The sequence below is a fragment of the Manacus candei genome, unplaced genomic scaffold (genome assembly GCF_025592945.1).
Source record: "Manacus candei isolate 608988 ecotype Guabito, Panama unplaced genomic scaffold, ASM2559294v1 h1tg000037l, whole genome shotgun sequence".
In the NCBI taxonomy this organism is placed as follows: Eukaryota; Metazoa; Chordata; class Aves; order Passeriformes; family Pipridae; genus Manacus; species Manacus candei.
Window position 1 is genome coordinate 14,191,700 of NW_026138085.1, and position 19,100 is coordinate 14,210,799.

The 19,100-nt window shown below is 41.6% G+C and overlaps 1 protein-coding gene across 2 annotated transcripts in view; it reads left to right on the top strand.

Annotated features, from left to right (window-relative positions):
* RASGEF1C (RasGEF domain family member 1C) overlaps nucleotides 1-18,773 on the top strand; it is a 71,644-nt gene extending 52,871 nt beyond the window's left edge. For both annotated transcript variants that reach the window (XM_051793510.1, XM_051793509.1), the window contains 8 exons: nucleotides 2,290-2,385; nucleotides 3,474-3,576; nucleotides 3,678-3,757; nucleotides 4,385-4,480; nucleotides 8,838-8,933; nucleotides 9,063-9,186; nucleotides 11,208-11,280; nucleotides 11,680-18,773. In XM_051793510.1, coding sequence (XP_051649470.1) covers nucleotides 2,290-2,385; nucleotides 3,474-3,576; nucleotides 3,678-3,757; nucleotides 4,385-4,480; nucleotides 8,838-8,933; nucleotides 9,063-9,186; nucleotides 11,208-11,280; nucleotides 11,680-11,704 — 693 coding nt within the window. In that variant the 3' untranslated portion in view covers nucleotides 11,705-18,773. The remainder of the gene's footprint in view (nucleotides 1-2,289; nucleotides 2,386-3,473; nucleotides 3,577-3,677; nucleotides 3,758-4,384; nucleotides 4,481-8,837; nucleotides 8,934-9,062; nucleotides 9,187-11,207; nucleotides 11,281-11,679) is intronic.
* Nucleotides 18,774-19,100: the final 327 nt, after the last annotated feature.

A 19,100-nucleotide genomic window follows, 5' to 3' on the forward strand; every position in this document is an offset into this window, starting at 1 on the left:
AGCTGGAGAGGGAGAGTCAGAGATTTCACATATTGTCTGAAAAGAAAGAGGGTGGAAAATTCTTCCCCTGAACTGCATGTGGGCTCCCACTGAGATCATACATCAGTGGCAGAATTTCCTCACTGGATGCCGAACATGTGTTTGTAGTGCTGCACAAAGCTTGTAATGGTGAAAAGATGATGGATGGATGGATGGATGGATGAGAAGTGCAGCATTCTTCTTCTTAGAGCCACAGAGATTCTGCAGTTGGTTTCAGGGTGAGGGAAATGACAGAGATTCATTTCCAGATATTCTGAGCACTGGTCACATTCTTTAGGAAGGAACCCCTCGCTTGCACTGTAACCTCCTTCCAGGAAGTCTTAGAGAGCAAGAAGGTCCCCCCTGAGCCTCCTTTTCTCCAGGCTGAGCCCCCCCCCAGCTCCCTCAGCCACTCCTCATCAGATTTGTGCTCCAGACCCTTCCCCAGCTCCTTTGCCCTGTGTAGCAGCACAAACCCTCTACGTGGAGTCACATTTTCCCTGACCTGTGAAGAACACCCCTGTTGAGCACAGGGAGTTGGCTCAGGTCTGAATTCCCTCCAGCTGAAGATCATATTAAACATCTTTCTTGTGCGAGGGTTTCAAAAGGCTTCACTTATGAATGTTTATCAAGCATTCTGAGTTGCAGATGGAAGATGCTTGGGAGGTGCTAAATATTGCTGCCATTTATAAAGCTTAACCTTTAAAAAGCAGTCTGTCTCAACTTTAACTGCTGCACATTTTTCACAAGTTTTGTGTTATTATCTGTGGTCCTTACACCCTGGCACAGGACAACAGTGCTGAGATGGAAATACCATATTTGGAACAAAAATGGGGTTTTGTGTATTTTTTGCTGTAACAGGGAATAAGAAACAGAGCTCGTGAAAAGCAGCTGCTGTGCGTAGACTGGGGCTGATTTGGGTTTCCTTTGGGTTTTATGGTATTTGCATGCTGCTTGCTGACATTTACTTTTGAGATGCTTTTAAAATACACTGTTACTGTATATGTAGTGTATTCATAAAGTACCTCAGAATTCCAGCTTTGTTAAGCTTTGCTCCTCCATAGCATGGTAACTGTGATTTCTGTTTCTAAACACGCCTGTAAACAGAATCACAGGTGAATATTTTCTTACTTGGAATTACCTTGGGAATCCAATTAAGCCTCATTATTGAAGGGGTTCTTAGTCATTTGTTTGCCTGACATAATATGAGTGATCCCATTGACATTAATGGATCTGTGCTTATGCATTGTGATTTTCTTCTTAATGACATGTGTTTATAGTAGTGCTGGGAAATGATCATCCTAATAAAACAAAAAAAATCAGTATTCTCTGGTACCCTCTAGTGGATGTTAATGAATGTTCAAACAAATCTTGTGAACTCCAGAGAGCTGTGTGTCCTACATGGACTGTCTAACAACTTAGGGCTGGGAAAAGGACTTGAATTCTTATAATCCCAAGCAACATCTTCAGGCTGTGCAAGCTGCCCTATCACTCCTCTGAATTCAAATTATCTGTTGATGACAAAGAAACTGGAAGAGTTCAGCCAAGTATCTGCTCCCACAGCCTGTATCAGTTATGAGAATTTATGTTCAGTTGTATATAAGTAAGTGAAAAATGTGCTTCCTGTAATGGCTCTTATCTCTGAAGTGACCTGTTCAAGTGCAGCCACCTGTTCAAGGAGCTCACTAAGAGCCTGTTTTCCTGAAAACTCAATCAGGGAAATAGTTTGGTGTTTTTTCATAAAGAACCAACTAGAACTGTATTTTCTCTTGCTTATCTCTTGTACACTTCACTAAATTCCAGTCTCTTCCCTCCAGAGAAGGGCTGTGGGTGATTGCATTTACTGAAGGGAGTCCCAGAACCAAGGCCACAGACTGGGCATGCTGTGGAAGGCTGTGCCTGTCTTATTTTGTCTGCATATTCTTGTTGCTGTCAGAAGCCTGCAATGCCCCAGCTGATCATATCCCAGTGAGCAAGGGTCAGTGCAGCCAGTGTCAGTGAACACTTGCTGCAGGCAAAACGGGCTGTTTTCTGTACCCCAGTGTGAATGGTACAGAAAACACCAGCAGTGTGACACACTCAGCTGGACCCCCCTCTGCCACCCACCCACCCACCTAGGGACTTTTAAAAGGGGCCCTCAGTGCACAGTCTACCACGTGCATGAGAGAGATGTGGCCAGTCATCATCACCTTTGTGCAGCATTTATCTTAGTGATCAGCCAGCTACCTGGAACACAGTTAGATCTTTCTGTGCTTTTTTTTCACCCCCCAGACTTGTTTCAGTGAACAGAAGAAGACGAGTAACCTTGAGGCCTATGTGAAATGGTTCAACAGGCTCTGCTATCTGGTAGCAACAGAAATTTGCATGGTAAGTCAAAAGTATGTGGCGTGTTTTACCACACGCCTGAGGTACCACTCTGAGATCTTACATTAATAAGCAAACCTGGGGATTTACTTCTTATGACCCAGCAAAGCATCTGATGGGAAGTTTTAGTGATACTGCACTTGCAGAAGCGACCTGATAAATGACAAATGTATTGCAAAGCAGAGCCGGCAGCACACGAGGGATGCACTGTTCTCTTGATGTAGTAGGAGCACAGTGTGGAATAATGAACCCTGCAGGGAAAAAGAGAAGAAAAAATGCCTCGAATTATCCTGTGAGATTTCTGCCGGAAAAGATTCTGGTGGAGCTGTATGTGTTACCTGTCATCCTAAAGCTCTGTTGTGTGTGTAAATTCCCACTGCATGGCTCTTTGTCCCATTGCCCACTACTGTAGCTGTGACTGTTGTTTCTTAACTTGGTCATGGTTTTAGTTTGTTTAATTTGGCCCCGTCGAAATGCAATTAATGTTTTCCCCTTTGAAAAGGGTGTGAAAGGGATGAATAATAATAGTTTAAAGAGCCTGGATAGCCCATGACACATAAGAATTACCACCTGAAGATCATCTTTGGGAAAGGGAGGGTGATTCCAGTCCAATTAAAATGTGTATTTAAAATGCACACTACCGTTTGGCCTGACTGTATTGCTGCAAGGGACAGAAGAGGGGAAAGGGATTAATGCAGTGAAACAAACTCTTTCTGGGACAAGGATGCTGCTGTTATATGGGTGTGAAATCCTGCCCTTAGGAAAGTCTGTGCTGATGTGCCCAGTGACTGGAGAGAGGCCAGCAGGGAGCTGAGGCCCTGCTTGGGCTGCCTGTTCCAGCACTGAACAGTCACTGAGGCCAGCCTGGGGATTGCTGTGGGTTTCTTCTGTGTCACTGCCATGAGAGCTTTGATGTTGGAGGCTGCCAGTCACCAGCATCCACTGGATTGCTGGAACGGAATTAGGGACAGTGACTAATAGCAGATGGTCCAAACTGTGCATGGAACCATGCTGTACATGGTACAAATGCCTAGGATGGCCTCCAGTTCTGCCTCTGCTTATTACAGATATTCATTTATTTTAATTTACAGCCTGCAAAAAAGAAACAGCGAGCACAAGTCATTGAATTCTTCATTGATGTTGCCCGAGAGTGCTTTAACATAGGGAATTTTAATTCGCTGATGGCAATCATTTGTAAGTACAGCTTCTAACCAGGTCTCTCCATCAGCTGTCGCAGATGAAAAAGGAAACCCAATTCTTATCCGTGGCTCTCTTTTTTTCTCTCTCACTCATAGCTGGAATGAACATGAGCCCAGTTTCCAGGCTAAAGAAGACTTGGTCAAAAGTGAAAACAGCCAAATTTTTCATTCTCGAGGTAAAGAAAAGAAAAATTAAAGAAAGGTGCTGATGTACTGCTTGAATTATATTCTGGATTTTTTTGTTTGGGAATTTTCACATTATTAGCCAGGTATGAGATGTTTGAAGACACGTTTGACAGGCAGAGGGCCAGATTCTAAGCTGAAATTTCCCAGGTGCAGTGAGGAAGGTGTGAAGCTGCTGATATGTAGAGGGGATTCAGACACTCAAATAAATAGGAGAAATAAAAAAAAATAGAAATACGAGCATATATGCCATAGTGCTTCCATTGATGCTGAATGTAAAGTTCCGAGTCTGTACCTTGGATGTTGAGTGAACAATGGCCCAAGGTTGGTTTTTTTGTATTGAAGATTCTTTGGCAGATATAAAGTGTGTAGTCCTTATTCTTTCACATAAAAGCTCAGTAAGCTGTTAGTAGAAAAATCAAAGGTGTGAACAGCCATGGGCTGTAACCTCTCACTGTGTCTTTGGTGCGTGGAGTTCTGCGGGTGTGTGGATTCTGAAGACGTACCTTTTCAAGATGTAGGCTAAGCTCTGCTCAGGGTTTGCTACAACTGAGTGTAAAGTTGTTTTTGGAGGACCCGGGTTGCCTTCTAACCAACAGTGTCTTCTTTTGTGCATCCAGCACCAGATGGACCCCACTGGTAACTTCTACAACTACCGAACAGCGCTGCGGGGGGCTGCCCACAGGTCCCTGACAGCACACAGCAACAGGGAGAAGGTGGGTGTGACCACATCTCATCCATCTCCACAGAGGTGCAGTGCATTGCTGCTGGGAGCCAGTGGCTCAAAGGCTTGATGCAGATGTTCTCCTCCCTTCCATGGGTCACCAGTGCGAGGCTTGTGCGCTGCTGAATGCAACTGGAAATGTAAATCTGTGGCTGAAAGAGTCTGAAGTGGGTCCAAGGGCTTTGTGGACTTGCTCTCAGACACCGGGGGGCTGGAGAGGACAGGACACACAGTGTGGAGGATGTTGTTGCAAACATCTCTACATCCCTGGGAAATTCACATTGTTTAGGTTGATAAACCTGATGGAACAGGTATTCCAGCCTAAAAATGACTTTCATTTTGGTATGCAGCATCAGCCTGGCAGGCCCAGGTGGAACTGTGCTTTGGTACAACCGTGCTCTGAGGCTCTGGCAGACAAGCCCCTATTGTGCAGAGTGTGATGTGAGATGGAGAGAGAGGGCACAGCACTGGAGATGAGGTGGTTCTCCAGTTACATTAGGGAAAGATGACTTACCACAAGCACTGCAAAGGAGTCTAGTCTGAATCCATTGCAGCAAATTTGGAGTGATATTCTGTCCTTGTGAATTTTCATTTCGTTTGGTCGTTGCTGCCATCTCAGTGAGCAAGAATTGAAGTGTTTCATCAAGTGTTCAGGGCAGATACGGAGCTTTCTGACATGTCACTGATGCTGCAAAAATCAGACTGACAAGATGTTGGAGTGCAGGATCCTCCTGTTTTGTGCCCCAGTGTGTTTCTTGCTAATTTTCTTATTTCTCCACTCAATTCTCTATTTTTTTTGTTTTATGGAAGAGGGTTTTTATTTAACACTACAATTGCCCATAGTCAGAAATGGGTAATCTCTGCACAGGGCATGGCAAAGGTAAAGTAGATACTGCAGGAACAAGAATAATATGGAATTTAGTATTCATTCACTAGAGGAGCCAGACCAGATGCTAATCTCACACACTTGTAAATTTGATGTAAATCTGCTGAAGCTAATGGAATGTCCCAGCATTTACAGTGAAATGAGATCAGCATCTGGTGGCAGGCTGACTCAGCTGCACTGGGAGTACACTGAGTTGTTCTGAAAAGCACTTCTCTGTGCAAAGGAGGGATGATGGCTTTGGATGTTTGGGACTGGCAAAGAAATTCTTTTAACTCTCATGTACTGCAGTGAGGATCTGTCAGTCTGAGGTGCTTTTGCAGTTTAGTTCTTCTGTGACCATGATAGATATTCAAACCAATTCTTTAGAGTTTGACTTAATTTCCTGTGAAGTCAGCAATCTCTGTCATATTTCTACCCCTAGCTGGTTAATACTGAGGGCAGAGAGGTTATTAGATCAAAAGGAATCTACTTTACATCTGAAAAAGCCATATTCTGTTTTCTGAATATTAGTTCAAGAACATGCTCCAGGATATGATTTGGTAGCTATTCAAACAGTATTTTACAGTGTCAGATAAAGCAGATCATGTAATGCTTGCTGTAGGATTAAGAAATATTGTTTCTTTTTATAAGCAAGACTTATTTGTTTTAATGAGCTTGAAGAAAATTGAAAGAACACGATCGCTTTTTTGATAGAAAATGTTATGTTGCTTCTTGGCAAACACATAGCAAAGCTCACTCTGAAGAAAATTTTTATCTTCAAACTGAACTGTGCTTGCAGAGGGGTGTTACTCATTAGTAACTAAGTCTGGTTTTGTATATGCAGTCAAACGACCTGTGACACCTCTAAAATTAAGTCATTCCACAGGGAAACCCTGCACTGTGCTAATGACTTGTCCCTGGCTTTGAAATGTTGGGAGTATGTACAGTGCAGTGCCATGTGTTGTTGCTGTCTGATGCTGTGGAGGAAGAACATGTTGGATCTCATTAACTTCCTTCTTTCTGCAGGAGGCAGTTGTGCTTCATCATGTGGGTGGGTTGGATGGCACGGGGCGAGGGGATCAAAACAGAGAGAAATATGAGTTTCTGGCACTAACCCAGATTTTATGCTAGTAAAGTGCCTGGATTGAAGCCAAACCACTTTTGTTGGTTTTCCTACATAAATTTGGAAAGCAAAACATACTGGATAATACATTTTTAGTGGGGAAATAAATGGTGACCCAAAGACAGAAATCCCATGAAAATGTGTAAAGAACTGGTATCCTCGAGTATGCCTTTGGCACCTTTTGGATGCAGATGAGAACGAGCTCTGCCATGTTCTCAGCTGACTCGTGGCTTTGTAGCTGTATTAGCATGGCATTGAGCCCACATTCATGTACCTTCCCTCTCAGCAAGGCTTTTCACTCCTGTTCAGTACCACTAATGGTGGTGACCTTGCTCCCAGGCAGTGTGGAGCAGGGCAGGACAAACTCGCATCTGCCTGCAAAAAAAATATGTAGACAGAACTTGGCAGTCATTTCTAGCTGTGGATCAGTGTCTGGCTCCAGCTCTCTATCTATCCACAGTGGTTACAGTGGTCATCACCATTTTTGGTAGAAAATAAATCACAGACTGAATTATATTGTTTACTGTAGGTTTGTTGATTTAGTTTGAATATTGTGAAAATGAGTCCTGAAACACACTTACCTCAATTTGCCTAGAAATTGTTCCACCTGACCCTGATAGGAGGGCTCAGCATTTCAGGGGGATAGGATGTGCTTTGTTTTCATTCTGAATTTTATCAGGATAATGCCAGTGGCTCTTGGAGTGTCAGTCCAGGCTTTTTTATGGGTACTGCAGTGGCATTACAGAGTTTATCTGTGCCATAAAAAAGCCAGCAGAGATGCAGATCTTTAGCTGTTTACTGGATGTGGTATTTTAGCTGGAGCAGAAGTTGGCTTCCATTTTCACAGCACGTGTTGGTAGTGGCTTGTGGACTCCTTGCCTCAGTGAGTGTTTTCATGTCTGTGACTCGTTTGCACTCCTAGCAACGTGAAGGCTGTAAACTGGAAAATAACAGCTGCCAATCCTGTTCTAGGTCCATTTCATATCCCATTACAGCTGATGTACAGCATGAGATGGAATAACAGTGCAACATTAAATACTTAACTAAAGGATTGCTGCCTTGGCTGGTCTTATTTGCCATGAAGGCACTTTAGCTTTGGTGCTGATAACAAGCTACAGTTCAGTTAATATACAAGTAGACCAGTGGAAGCATTTGGACACTGCCATGCACTGTGCTTTCCTTCATGTTCATGGTGATTAAGTTTATACTTGGTGGCTTAAAAGACAGGTGTTGCTGCCTCAGGAAAATGCTTTCAGAGGCTGCTGACCTTACAGCTCAAACCCTCCAAGCAGCCTTTTTCTGTTGCGTGTCACTGCTGGAGAGGTGGGGAGAGACTGAGATTTGACTATCAAACCCCAGAGCCCTGGGAGTCAGCCTTGTCATGGACTGGCCCTTTGTCTTACCTTTCTTTTTTCTTTGAATTGTCTCACAAGAGGACCTGGAATGACTCTGCTTCACTCTGGATCTCTGCTGGAATGCTGGGGATTCACTTAAGGAGCATTGTTACTGTGTTCTGCTGTACAACATCTGGCATCAAATTTATCCCTGTTGAAATTCCATTAATTTCAAGAGTCTTACTTAGACTTCTTTTATAGCAAATTATGACCCACCTCTGGTTGGTTAGGGGGAAGGCTTGGATCACTGCATATGCCACTCTGCCCTGGATGATGGCCAGGGCTAATTTTGAGCACTACAATGGTCTCTCTGGCTACTGTTGGCAGTTTCCTGTCAACCAGCTTAATATTTTCAATCCTACTGTCTGTGGGTTAATTTGGAGAAGCAGGTTGTACTAATCAGGCACCAGGAAGGAAATTACATGCCTCGAGAGGTAGCCATGCATGGAGCTGTTGAACATGAAACAGCTTCCCATTAACTGTTTGTAGACAAGTCCTTGGTCATGAAATTTTATTCTGCCTTTCCTCTCAGGGACAGTACTGATTCTTTGATTCCCAGCTGTCTTTAAATTGCTTGGTTTGTGCATTCAGCATCTTTGCTTACAAAGACACAACAGAAAAGGGAAGAGTTGTGAAATGTTATTTTGCTCTTTGCTGTCTGATCTTGTCATCAGGCAGTGATGCTGTTGATAATAAACTGGATTGTTAGCATTTTCTTAGTCATGTCATTGTGCTCAGTGAACGTTGTGTTCATTCACTTTCATCTCAGCATACATTCTCCTGATGGCTGAAGGTCTCTCTATACACTACTGCCCTTTTGCCTGCCTGTTATTGTGCTGCTTTTTAAGTGCATAGCACACTGAAAAGTTAATATTTCTTTATTCTCCTCTCTCCCAATTGAGTTGTTCTTTCATGCAGAGAAAATACTGAACTGGAAAGATAATAGTTATGTCATTTCTCTTCGCAGATTGTGATCCCCTTCTTCAGCCTATTGATCAAAGACATTTATTTTTTGAATGAAGGATGTGCTAATCGCCTTCCAAATGGACACGTCAACTTTGAAGTAAGATCTGAACAATGTTTTTACCTATTCCATTCTGATAGCACTGAGACAGTTTGCCTGCAATTTTCAGTGCAGACCAACAAACACTGAATGTGAGATAATCTGAGTGGAATGATTTCATGTTTACAGAAATTTCTGGAACTGGCTAAGCAAGTAGGAGAATTTATAACATGGAAGCAAGTGGAATGTCCCTTTGAGCAAGACCCTAACATCATCCACTACTTGCATACTGCTCCCATTTTTACTGAAGATGGTAAGACTCTGTACAATCTCTAATCATTAGAAATGTGTCTCTTTGTCACTACTAATTAACACCCTGATCCATGCTTTGGTGTTCTCTCTCACTGACCAGTCCCAGTTCTTTCCTAGCTTTCCTGTCACACAGCTTGTTCATCCCCAGTCTGTCCATGGGTTTTTGCAAATACAACCTTCTAGCACACAAAGCTGCTGCTTTTCTCTTGTCTGTAGCCTCTCTATGAGGCTCTGTCTGGGAAGTTGCCATTGTGGCCCTATTTTTGCAGTCACAAAAAGAGGCCACACAAGCACGTCATGGACTGCTGTGAATGTCAGCTGTCCCTTAGCCACTCATTCTGTGATTGATGGAGCCAGAGCTAATCTCTTCCACAAGCCAGCTCTGTCATCTCTTCAGTAAACACAGCCCAAGGCGACGGTGTCCAGCTGACCTCCTCCTCTCCAACAAAGAAACACGTTATCCACGGAAAAGAATTTTTAAGAAAACCTTTTCCAGTAATTAATTTAAACTGTAGCTATGAAAGCCCTGAAAATATTTCTCTGATTGTCTTTTTGTACTCATCTGTCCTCTTCAGTTTGGTATCCAGCATGTCAGACTGTGTCATTTCCTATTGTTAGCTGCCTCTCGGTACATTGTCATGCAAATTCTCTATAGACACCTTCCCCTAAGCTAAACTGGTGTTGGGTTTATTTTTTCTTGATTCTATAGGCAGTTTTCTGTGCTAATCCAAGGTAACCAGACCAGACAGTTTTTATTTCACAGACTACTTCAGAACACAAAATACCGCTTCTAAAATCCTGCCTAAACCCTAAGAAGAATGACTGCCAAAATAGAATAATTGCCGGAACAGAATAATTAATGTGATTAAAGTCATGTGTTATCAAGAGGAGATAGGATGGAGGCATTTGTTCTGGCTTTGGGCTCAATAGGGACAGAAAAGGAAAGTCAGGGGTAAAAGCACAGTTTTCAGGCTACTGGACTGAAAAAGGGTGACCTCAACCCACTAATTGTTTGCAGATTTTCTGTCTCATGCTATTCCTCATATTCATACTGCTTTCATGAGATGCCCTTTGCAGAAGCCACAGGAGGCCTCCCCCCTTACCCAGGGGAAGTGCAGAGTAGAAGGACTTGCCCTCAGTAAAAGGTGGGAGGATATATGGGAGAGATGCAGCAGTGGCATGTGAACTGCAGCTGCACTGTGCATGTCACAGCGTGCTGGAACCGTGGGCCAGCACTGGAGTATTAAAAGGCAATTGATTTGTAGCACAGACCTCAGTAGTGAGATGGTTCCAGCATTAAAGAATAAAGCCTCATGAAACAGTCAAATGAGGAAATGTGTGTGAACACAAATCACAGCCCATGATTCTGTGAAGACAGTGAGATATTAATGCACTGCCAGCTTGTGCAAGGGAAACTCTACAGTCTAGACACATTTTGGTGTCATAAAATGCATCCTACAGCGTAAAAATTTGCAGGAAAAAAAAAAGGACATTTATTTTCTTCCACTGCATTCTTTCTCTGGTTTCTGGAACTCACTCTTACCTCAAGGGCGTTGTGTATCCATGTTCCCATAAGCTTTAAAAAGATTGAGGAAGATAAAATTGTGTTAAATGATGAGACTATCCTTAATTTTTAAAAACTTATGTGTTTAGCTGTCAGCTCTGTCTGTCTTTTTTAGTGTTTGTGTAACTCTTTGGTAGCAGTGCTGTGATGAAGGAAATAGGCCCAGACCTCTATATGGAAAACCAGAGACCATTCAGCTACTTAATATTGTTAAAAGGAGGTCACGCTAACATATTTTAACTCTGGACTCCTTTACTGTTCCATGAAAATTAACCTTACAACTTTCCAAGGTAGACATGTGAGCTAAACATCAGTCCTACTCATTACCAGCCACCTGATGGACCATAAAGTTTTAAAGTTTCTGTTGCTGTGTGGTACAATGTAAGGACACACAAGAATGCAGAGAAATGGGAGGAGTTACTGATGTTGTTGGAATAACACATATTTACCTTTTCCAGGTTTGTATCTGGCTTCCTATGAAAGTGAAAGTCCGGAAAACCAGACAGAAAAAGACAGGTGGAAATCCTTAAGGTAACCTCTCATTTTATCAGCTCATTTCTAAAGTGCTGCACTGATAGCCAAAGCTTGTGAAGTGAAGGCATTTAAACTGTGACCTTTGAGGGACCTTTCTTCCATTTAAAACTAATCTGCAGAGCTGAGGCTGCCCTGATAAAAGCTCATTGTAATCTCAAATTATCCTCCATTTAAAGAATACCCTCTGCTTGCTGTACCCATGCAAAAGCCTGGTGTAGATGAGGAATACCCCAGGTTAACTGGATCTTCCAACAATTTACAGCTTTTATAAGAGATGTATAATGGTTTTATATAAGTGAGAATCTGAAGAGAGTGATTTAAAAAAACAAACAAAAAACAACAAAACACTTTACATTTGCCTTTTTTTTTCATTGTCCTTATGTTTTAAATTTACAGATCCACTATTTTAGGAAAGACTTGAAGATTAAGAGATTATTGCAGTAGGTCAAGGAAAAGAAATCCGCAAACATTTTGCACTACTGATTCCAAAGATGCCTGTTTGGGATTTAGACAATTTCTTTTGTTTGAGTTTTTCGTTGGGTTTTTTTGACTGCCTAACACGATGGATGAACTGGATTCATCCACTGAAATCAACGGGACTGTGTGCACAATGATGCTTTTCTAGCTATGAGACACGGAGAGGAAGGACAAACAGACTATTTGTGGCTGTGCCCAAACTGCGTCAGGATCACTGTAATTTTGCCTCTGAGGGAAAACGCAGGAAAACCAGGAGCACAGAGCATCATGGAACTGCAGCAGAGAATGGAGGAGTGTAAAAAAGGAAAGCAAAAATACACACGAGTATTTCAGAAGCAGGTGCTTCAGGCAGCGGCTCTTTAAACCCTCTGAGGCTTGTAAAATTAAATCAAAAGACAGACACAGCAGCAATCTGGTTAATTGCTGAACGAAGAAAGAAGAACTTCACCTTGCAATTGCAGTCCCCCAGCCTTGTTGAACAAAGCACTGACTGCTGCAGGGATGAAGGCTGACATCACTCCTAGGGATACATGTATGTCACAAATAGGCCACGGCAGCACGGGACAGTCCCGCAGACCCCACGGAGTTTGCAGAGAACAATCTCAAGTGTGACTGTTGCTCAGTTATTCTTCCCATGGCTGTTGTTGCTTTTCTTACTGTGAATCTTGGCTGGTCTGAGGAGGGCACAGAGTGCAGATGGTGCTGCTTAAAGACACCCCCCCACCACTTCTGAAGTTGAATGAAGAAGAAAATGACTCTGGACTCAACTTACCTCTATTTAATGTACATAGTGTATTCCCTAAATTCACTGATGCCGAGTTGCATCTTTTAGAGGGTTTTATCACACTCAAAACAAAACAACCAACCAATTACCATTTCTATCAGGTTCCAATTAACACAGTACTGTTTATTTTCCAACTGGATGCCAGGAGGATGGGAGGTGGGGGTAATTGCTTTGAATTTGGGAACGCTTTAAAAGGAGAAAGGGTTTCAGACTAGAATGAATGCACTATTCATGAGCAGATAACCATTTTTGTCTTTTTTACTTTTAGGATCTAAACCACATTCACCACTACCTTACAGATAATATGAAATAGCGACTATGTCTGGTCTTTAAAGTTGTACAATAATCAAGGTGCTACTGTAACAGATATATTAAATTATAATGTACTATATTAGATGGAAAACTAAGCCCTAACAATAGACTAATTGTTTGTGTGTGGAAGGAATGTTTCTAGCTGCCCCAGGAAAGACCTCAAAAAGCTTAAATGAAAGCTAAATGGCACAGGATATTGAACTTTTCATTTTTATTACTGACTTGATGCTGGCCTTTTCAGATGTTCCAGTCTTTCTCTGCCTACAACAAAAGGTTGTAACCCTTTGTTTGAGATCAGTAATAGTTTTATTTCAGTACAGAGTGATTCCAAGTGGCTGTAGTGTTTTGAAAAATTAGGCTAATCACAAAACCTGGCTGTGTTGGCCTATGCATTTAGCCAAGAAACTGGAACTGTTCCTGCCCTCTCCCAGGCCTCCAAGTTACCCATGCCTGAGTGAGCTGTTGACCTGTGAGCATTGGTGAGCTGGTGTTTGAGGGCAGCAGGCTGAGACACGCTCTGTGTGATACACTGCAGGTCTGTTGTGCCTGCAGTGCAGTTCTGATGTTGGGTTGTGACCTGTGGAAACCCGGCCAGTCTGGATCATGGCCATGTGGAATGTTCTGCTCCTGCACTGGCTCAGCTGAGCAGGTGCTTCTACATTTGCTTACACAGGGGCTTGAAGCAGAACTTTGAGTCTCCCTTTCCTACAGGTCCATCAGTGCATGAATTCAAGCAGGGGGGACATAAAACTTTGATGTGTTTATTCAAGCTTTGTATGGAAGAACTAAGTGTAAGGATGGTACAACATCATTTCAGCCAGGGAATGATGACTGTTCTGCTGATACTGTCAATATGCTGTTTGTCAATTTTTGTACATGAGCTGAGAGCAATACAGAGGAACATACACACATAGCCTTTCCTTCAGGCAGAACCATTTCCAAAATGAAGCCATTAAAAGCCTGTTAAATTCCAGACAAATCCAGAGCAATAACCATAAACGTATTTACAAAAATGCTAATGCTTAAATGTGTTTGCTAAATTGTCATTTTTTCTTGCTATCTGCATCTTTTTAACAGGCACAGTGTGACTTCATAGTGGAAATGTAGGGTTTTTATTGATCTGAGATGCAATGTAGGTGGATGGGCCTTTTCTTAAAACCTGCTTCTTAAAATTGAAATCCTCACTCCTTTTCTAATGAGCCAATAGAGTCTGGTACAGCTGAGATTATAAAACCCTGAAGATAATTAAAATGTGATTTCTCATCATAATACTTTATATTTTGGGGAACCTTCCAGGAATTCAGTCTATTTTGTAAGTATAAGTTACATTAGATGTCCTCAAGTTTATCACTAAACCACTTTCATAGTCCAAAACTTTCGAACCTCAGTGCTTAAAATGGAAGCATAAAGGTCAGATTTGGGTGGGTATTAAGGGCTTAGTGGGACTGTCAAAAGCACTAAATATCCTTAAGCCTTTATGTAGTCACACATTTAAAAGGTCTTCTTCAGAGGTGCTAAACATCCTCATCTCTTGGGGAGTAATGTGACTTGCTTTATAGAGGTGCATGGCAGATTAATGTGTAGTATTTGATGTCCAGAGACACTCACTGCTCTTTGCAGAATGACTTGGAGATGAGAGTGCAGAACAACTTCAAATGAGAAGACAGTGCTTTTAAAAAATGGACTTCAGGAATCATAGGTCATCTTCACAGAATTTTGTAGCTGAAATCCTATTGGATGTAAATAGAAACAATGTAAGCCTTAAGTTACAGCTGTGGGTTGCATTTCTAGTTCATGTTTGGCCTAGCCAGGGTGTCAGCTCCTGGCAGGACAGTGGTTACAGCCTTGCTTCACCAGCAGGGCTCAGGAAGCACGAGTACAACTGACTGAAAACAAAGCATGACAATTTGGGGAATAGATTTCTTCCAAAAATGTATTAGTATTACATGAAAATGAGGAAAAAAACCCATGTGCAGTAATTAATTTTTCTTGCTATAGAGGTATCCAAGCACTAAGCCCCTGTAAGGCATGTAGTCATTAGACTAATATCTAGACAAGTTACTAGTAGTAATGTCATGGCTTTCTAATTCCACTTTTTTGAGAGGATTCACCTCCCTGACAGCTGCTTGAACTAATGCTACACAGAGAACAGAGCAAAACTAGACCTGCAGGTCTGCAGTGTTGGTATCAAACCCCTAAGCTAGAAAGATGTGAATATGTACAGTCTTCCAGAAGCATTAACTTAGCTTCTGGTATACAGCAGTATTTTAAAAGACTGAATTTTCAGGGCAAAACTCAAAATGAGTAAATCGCACAAGAATCCTGTGCACCAGAGTATCCTGAGCTTAGCCTATCGTCATTCCCTCTGTTAGGCAGTGAACACAATCCTGTTGTACATCTCTGGAAGCTCCCCATGTGGATAGGGAACGTGCAGATCCGGAAGCAAACTGCTGAGGTTTCACTTTAACAAAGTGTGGACAGACACTAAAGCACTTCAAATAAGTAACATTTGAAGCATGGGGATATTTTTCTCAGCTTGAAAATATTTTATGATGTGGTCAGTGGTGATAAGATACTCGCTCAAGCCTGTCCCTTACTGATATCTTGGTTAATTTGTTGTGGTTTATTGCAATAGTTTATGCACCTTTTCTTAAAGCACATGAGTGCTGGTTTGCACATGACTGTAAATCCAGTTTAGAACAGAGCTAAGATTACTGAATATGTAATTGGAGTTATCAACAGGAAGACATGTTAGTAGAAAAGATACTGTTATGCATTATCAGGGTAAAAATGTTACACAGTTAACAGTCTCTGGCTTAGCAATGACTGTGCTCCATGGAATGACACTGATCCCAAGCACAGCGATGGGCCAGAGGAAAAACCCCAATTGATTGTGTTGGGCTTTGGAGCAGTCCTGCAATTATTAACTGTACTACAGTTTTTACTTATCGATAGGGATTAAACTGCATCGACAACTGGTATAGTCCCTGTGCCAGGTGCAACTCTCAGATGGGAGGTGCACTTAATAGGGAGAAAATCCAGCCTTATCTGAAGTTTTCTTTGACATTGTTGAAATTTCAGCAGCAAATTCAAGGACTAAATCTGATCCAATGGATTGATTCATGTCTGAGATCAGAATTTGACTTTCTGGCTTTAAGAACCTTTTTCTCTTTTTAGACTGGTAGAAATTAGCCATACTATCTCAGATGATTCTGTCATTGGAAATTAAAACCCCTTTGATTGTGAACTGATTATTGCCATTGTTGTAGTTGCAGAATGGGATTAGGGAGTGACAAGGAAACAGGGAAAAGCCCCTTTGTTACTGCTCAGAGGCCCAACTATGGACCAAAGCTGTCTTCTTTTGTCCTTTCTAACACTACCTGTTGAGTGAAATCTCCTCTGTAGTTGGTGCAGGGCATTACTGAAGCGTGGCTGGGGAACAGCACACACGTACCTGTGGTCTGTGTGGTGGCACGTGTGCTAATGGAGGCACAGGGGGGATTAGATGATCCTGTACAAAGTCATATCTGAGCCTGCACTCTTAGCTTTCTGATCCTGGGACATGTCCCTTTTGAAAGGTAGAAAGTTCTTGCAAGTCCACCTGGGACAAAGGCTAATACACTTCCTTATCCATCCAACAGAATGAGTAAAAGAAAATTCTTTTGAACTAAAAGAGGTTTCTTAGTGGACATGAAACAGTGAAGAATTTGTTATTGATCTGGAGTTTAATATGTTTTGTATTCATTTCTTTTACAATTCTTTTTACATATTTTGCATATTTTCAGATATTCAAAAACCACTTTCATTAAAGCTAATGCTCATAAAGGCATCACATCCTGCATTTTTACATTATGCAAGATGTAGATGGGGACCCAATAGCTTGTATGGGTGGTATTTCATACACTCTGCACGGGTGCAAGACTCTGAAACTCAGGCTACAGCCTGAGCTACAGAAAAAAAAGCTGAATATGAGTAACTCCTGCCCGGTTTTCCTGCCCTGCTCTTTGTCCAGGCACAGGCTGTAGTGCTGTAAATTCACAGTGGCTTAGGCTGTTCCCTTTTCCCTTAGTGCCTTTCCCTCCACAGAAGTGGTATTTTGCTCCATAAACAGCTCTTGCAAAATGCCAAAGGAACATTTTTCTAGCTCTCTGCCACACAAAGGCTCTGTAATCATACTCCAGATCTGTCATAATAGAATAGGAGTCCTTCTCTGTTTTCATCCCTGTGGCCCTAAAGCTGCCAACCCAGATTAATACTGCAGTGCAGCAATGTTCCCAGGCTTTCTTGAATGCAGAAAGACTTCAAGTTCAGAACTCGAGTCCTACAAATTAAATGTCTGTACAGGAAACTTCCTTCTAAAAGGTGCAAAGCCCATTTAATGGAGTTCTGAACAGAAAATTCCATAGTCCAACTACCTTTCAGAGAAACATGACTTTCTCAGTGAACTGTTACTGGTCAGTACTATATCCCTGCTTTCATTATTTAATTATGCTTCTAAAATTCCAGTCTTTTTGAAACAAATGTTTGATGGTTTGTTGATGTTTGGCCCATGGGCAAACAGAGTTGAGAAAATGGGGGCTGTAGTCTGGACAGTTGACATCACATGTATTTCTGTAGCAGCCCCAGTTGTGTTATCACTTACTGTCTGTCCTCTCCTTGAACCAGAAGGAATTGTTCCAATAGAATCCTCCTAATTATTAAAACTTAGCAAAAGATGCACACACAGGGCTATTAAATTCAAGTGTTTCAAGATATGATTCTTACAAATGGGCAAGTACTTCCCTTAGGGGTCTGTCTGTAGAAACACCGTTTGCTGGTACACAACACAGATGGAAAATAAATTATCCTCTGGGTTTCAGAACTCTTAGCAAGTGTTCATCATCTTATAAAGGTCAAAAATCAGATTTTAAGGGTTTTTTTCCACTTTTAGTGACACTGACTATCAGCTGTCTGAAACCTACACTCCAGGAACGTGCTATTCGAAAACTGTTTAGTCACAGACCTAAAAGCACAGAGTAAAAATGGGTAAGCAGAACTGTCCTTATTTTCAGATTGAGAAATTCAAAGGTTGAATGACACGTCCTCAGTCACCTGAGAAGCAGGTGCTTTCAAAGGATTACCCCATAAAACTATCCAAATTTTAGTTTAGCATTTCTTCTGGTGTAACTCCTTTTTACAACTGTGCTTAGAAAAATGGGAACTAAATTATCGCTTTTGTTCTGAAAAAGAATCAAGCTAGGAAATAAATACGGATTAAAAGACTGGTATATACTTACGTGAGTGATAGCAATGAGGAACTGTGCTTTTCCTGTACCTTCTTCATTAAATTAAACAATTTCATGTTAGGATTAGCGTTTTCAGGTCAAATTGAAATCCCTCTACCTTAGAATCATAAAATTGTAGAATCATTTAGGTTGGAAAGATCATTGAGTCCAACTTTTAACCCATCCATAACACCCAAACCACGTAGCTTTGTTCGAAGTGCTCAGAACAAATACCAACAATTTATTGATTGCACAGGCAGGAAACGGCAAAGCTACTTGAAAGTGGCTGTTATGATTTTGTGACTGTACATAGATCTTGCAAAATGTTAATGGTAAATATGCATTCTGTACCCCACATAACCACTGCGAGCATAGCATGGTCATTGTTACGCTTTATAGCTGTTGTGGAAAATGTCTTAACCTGCATTCATGATGGTAGTGCCCATCCTATTCCCATGCCTTTTTATACAGTTGTGGTAAGATTGTTATCAACTCCTTTTGTCAGTCATGTTCCAGCTAACTTACCTATGTATAGAATTTATATATTAAGCCCCCCCTAATTTATACTGTGTTTTAACAGTTTGCCTGAACTGTCTATGGTTTCTAAATTTTGTAATGTGAGTGTCAAATAAGAATAATAATTAAAACCAAAACCAAACGGCTTGGCTGTGTGGGTTTTGTTCTTCAGTTTTGTAGCAGAGATTTCAACAGCTGCAAATCTTCATAATAACCTGCAAAGAAATTCAGGTTGCTTTGAAACTCTAAAAAACAAAGATGTCCCTGACTCTGCACAATAATTCATGAACATGTTTGTAGGCAGAAATGTATCTGTGGTTTCTGCTCTTCCTCATTTCCACTTTGCTGCTTCTCTCTTCACCCTCACACATTCAGAACATTGCACTGAAGGAAAAGAGATTCTCAGTTTCCATAATAAAGCATTTTCCCAAATAGCAGTCACAGAATGGAAACTTCGTCATAAG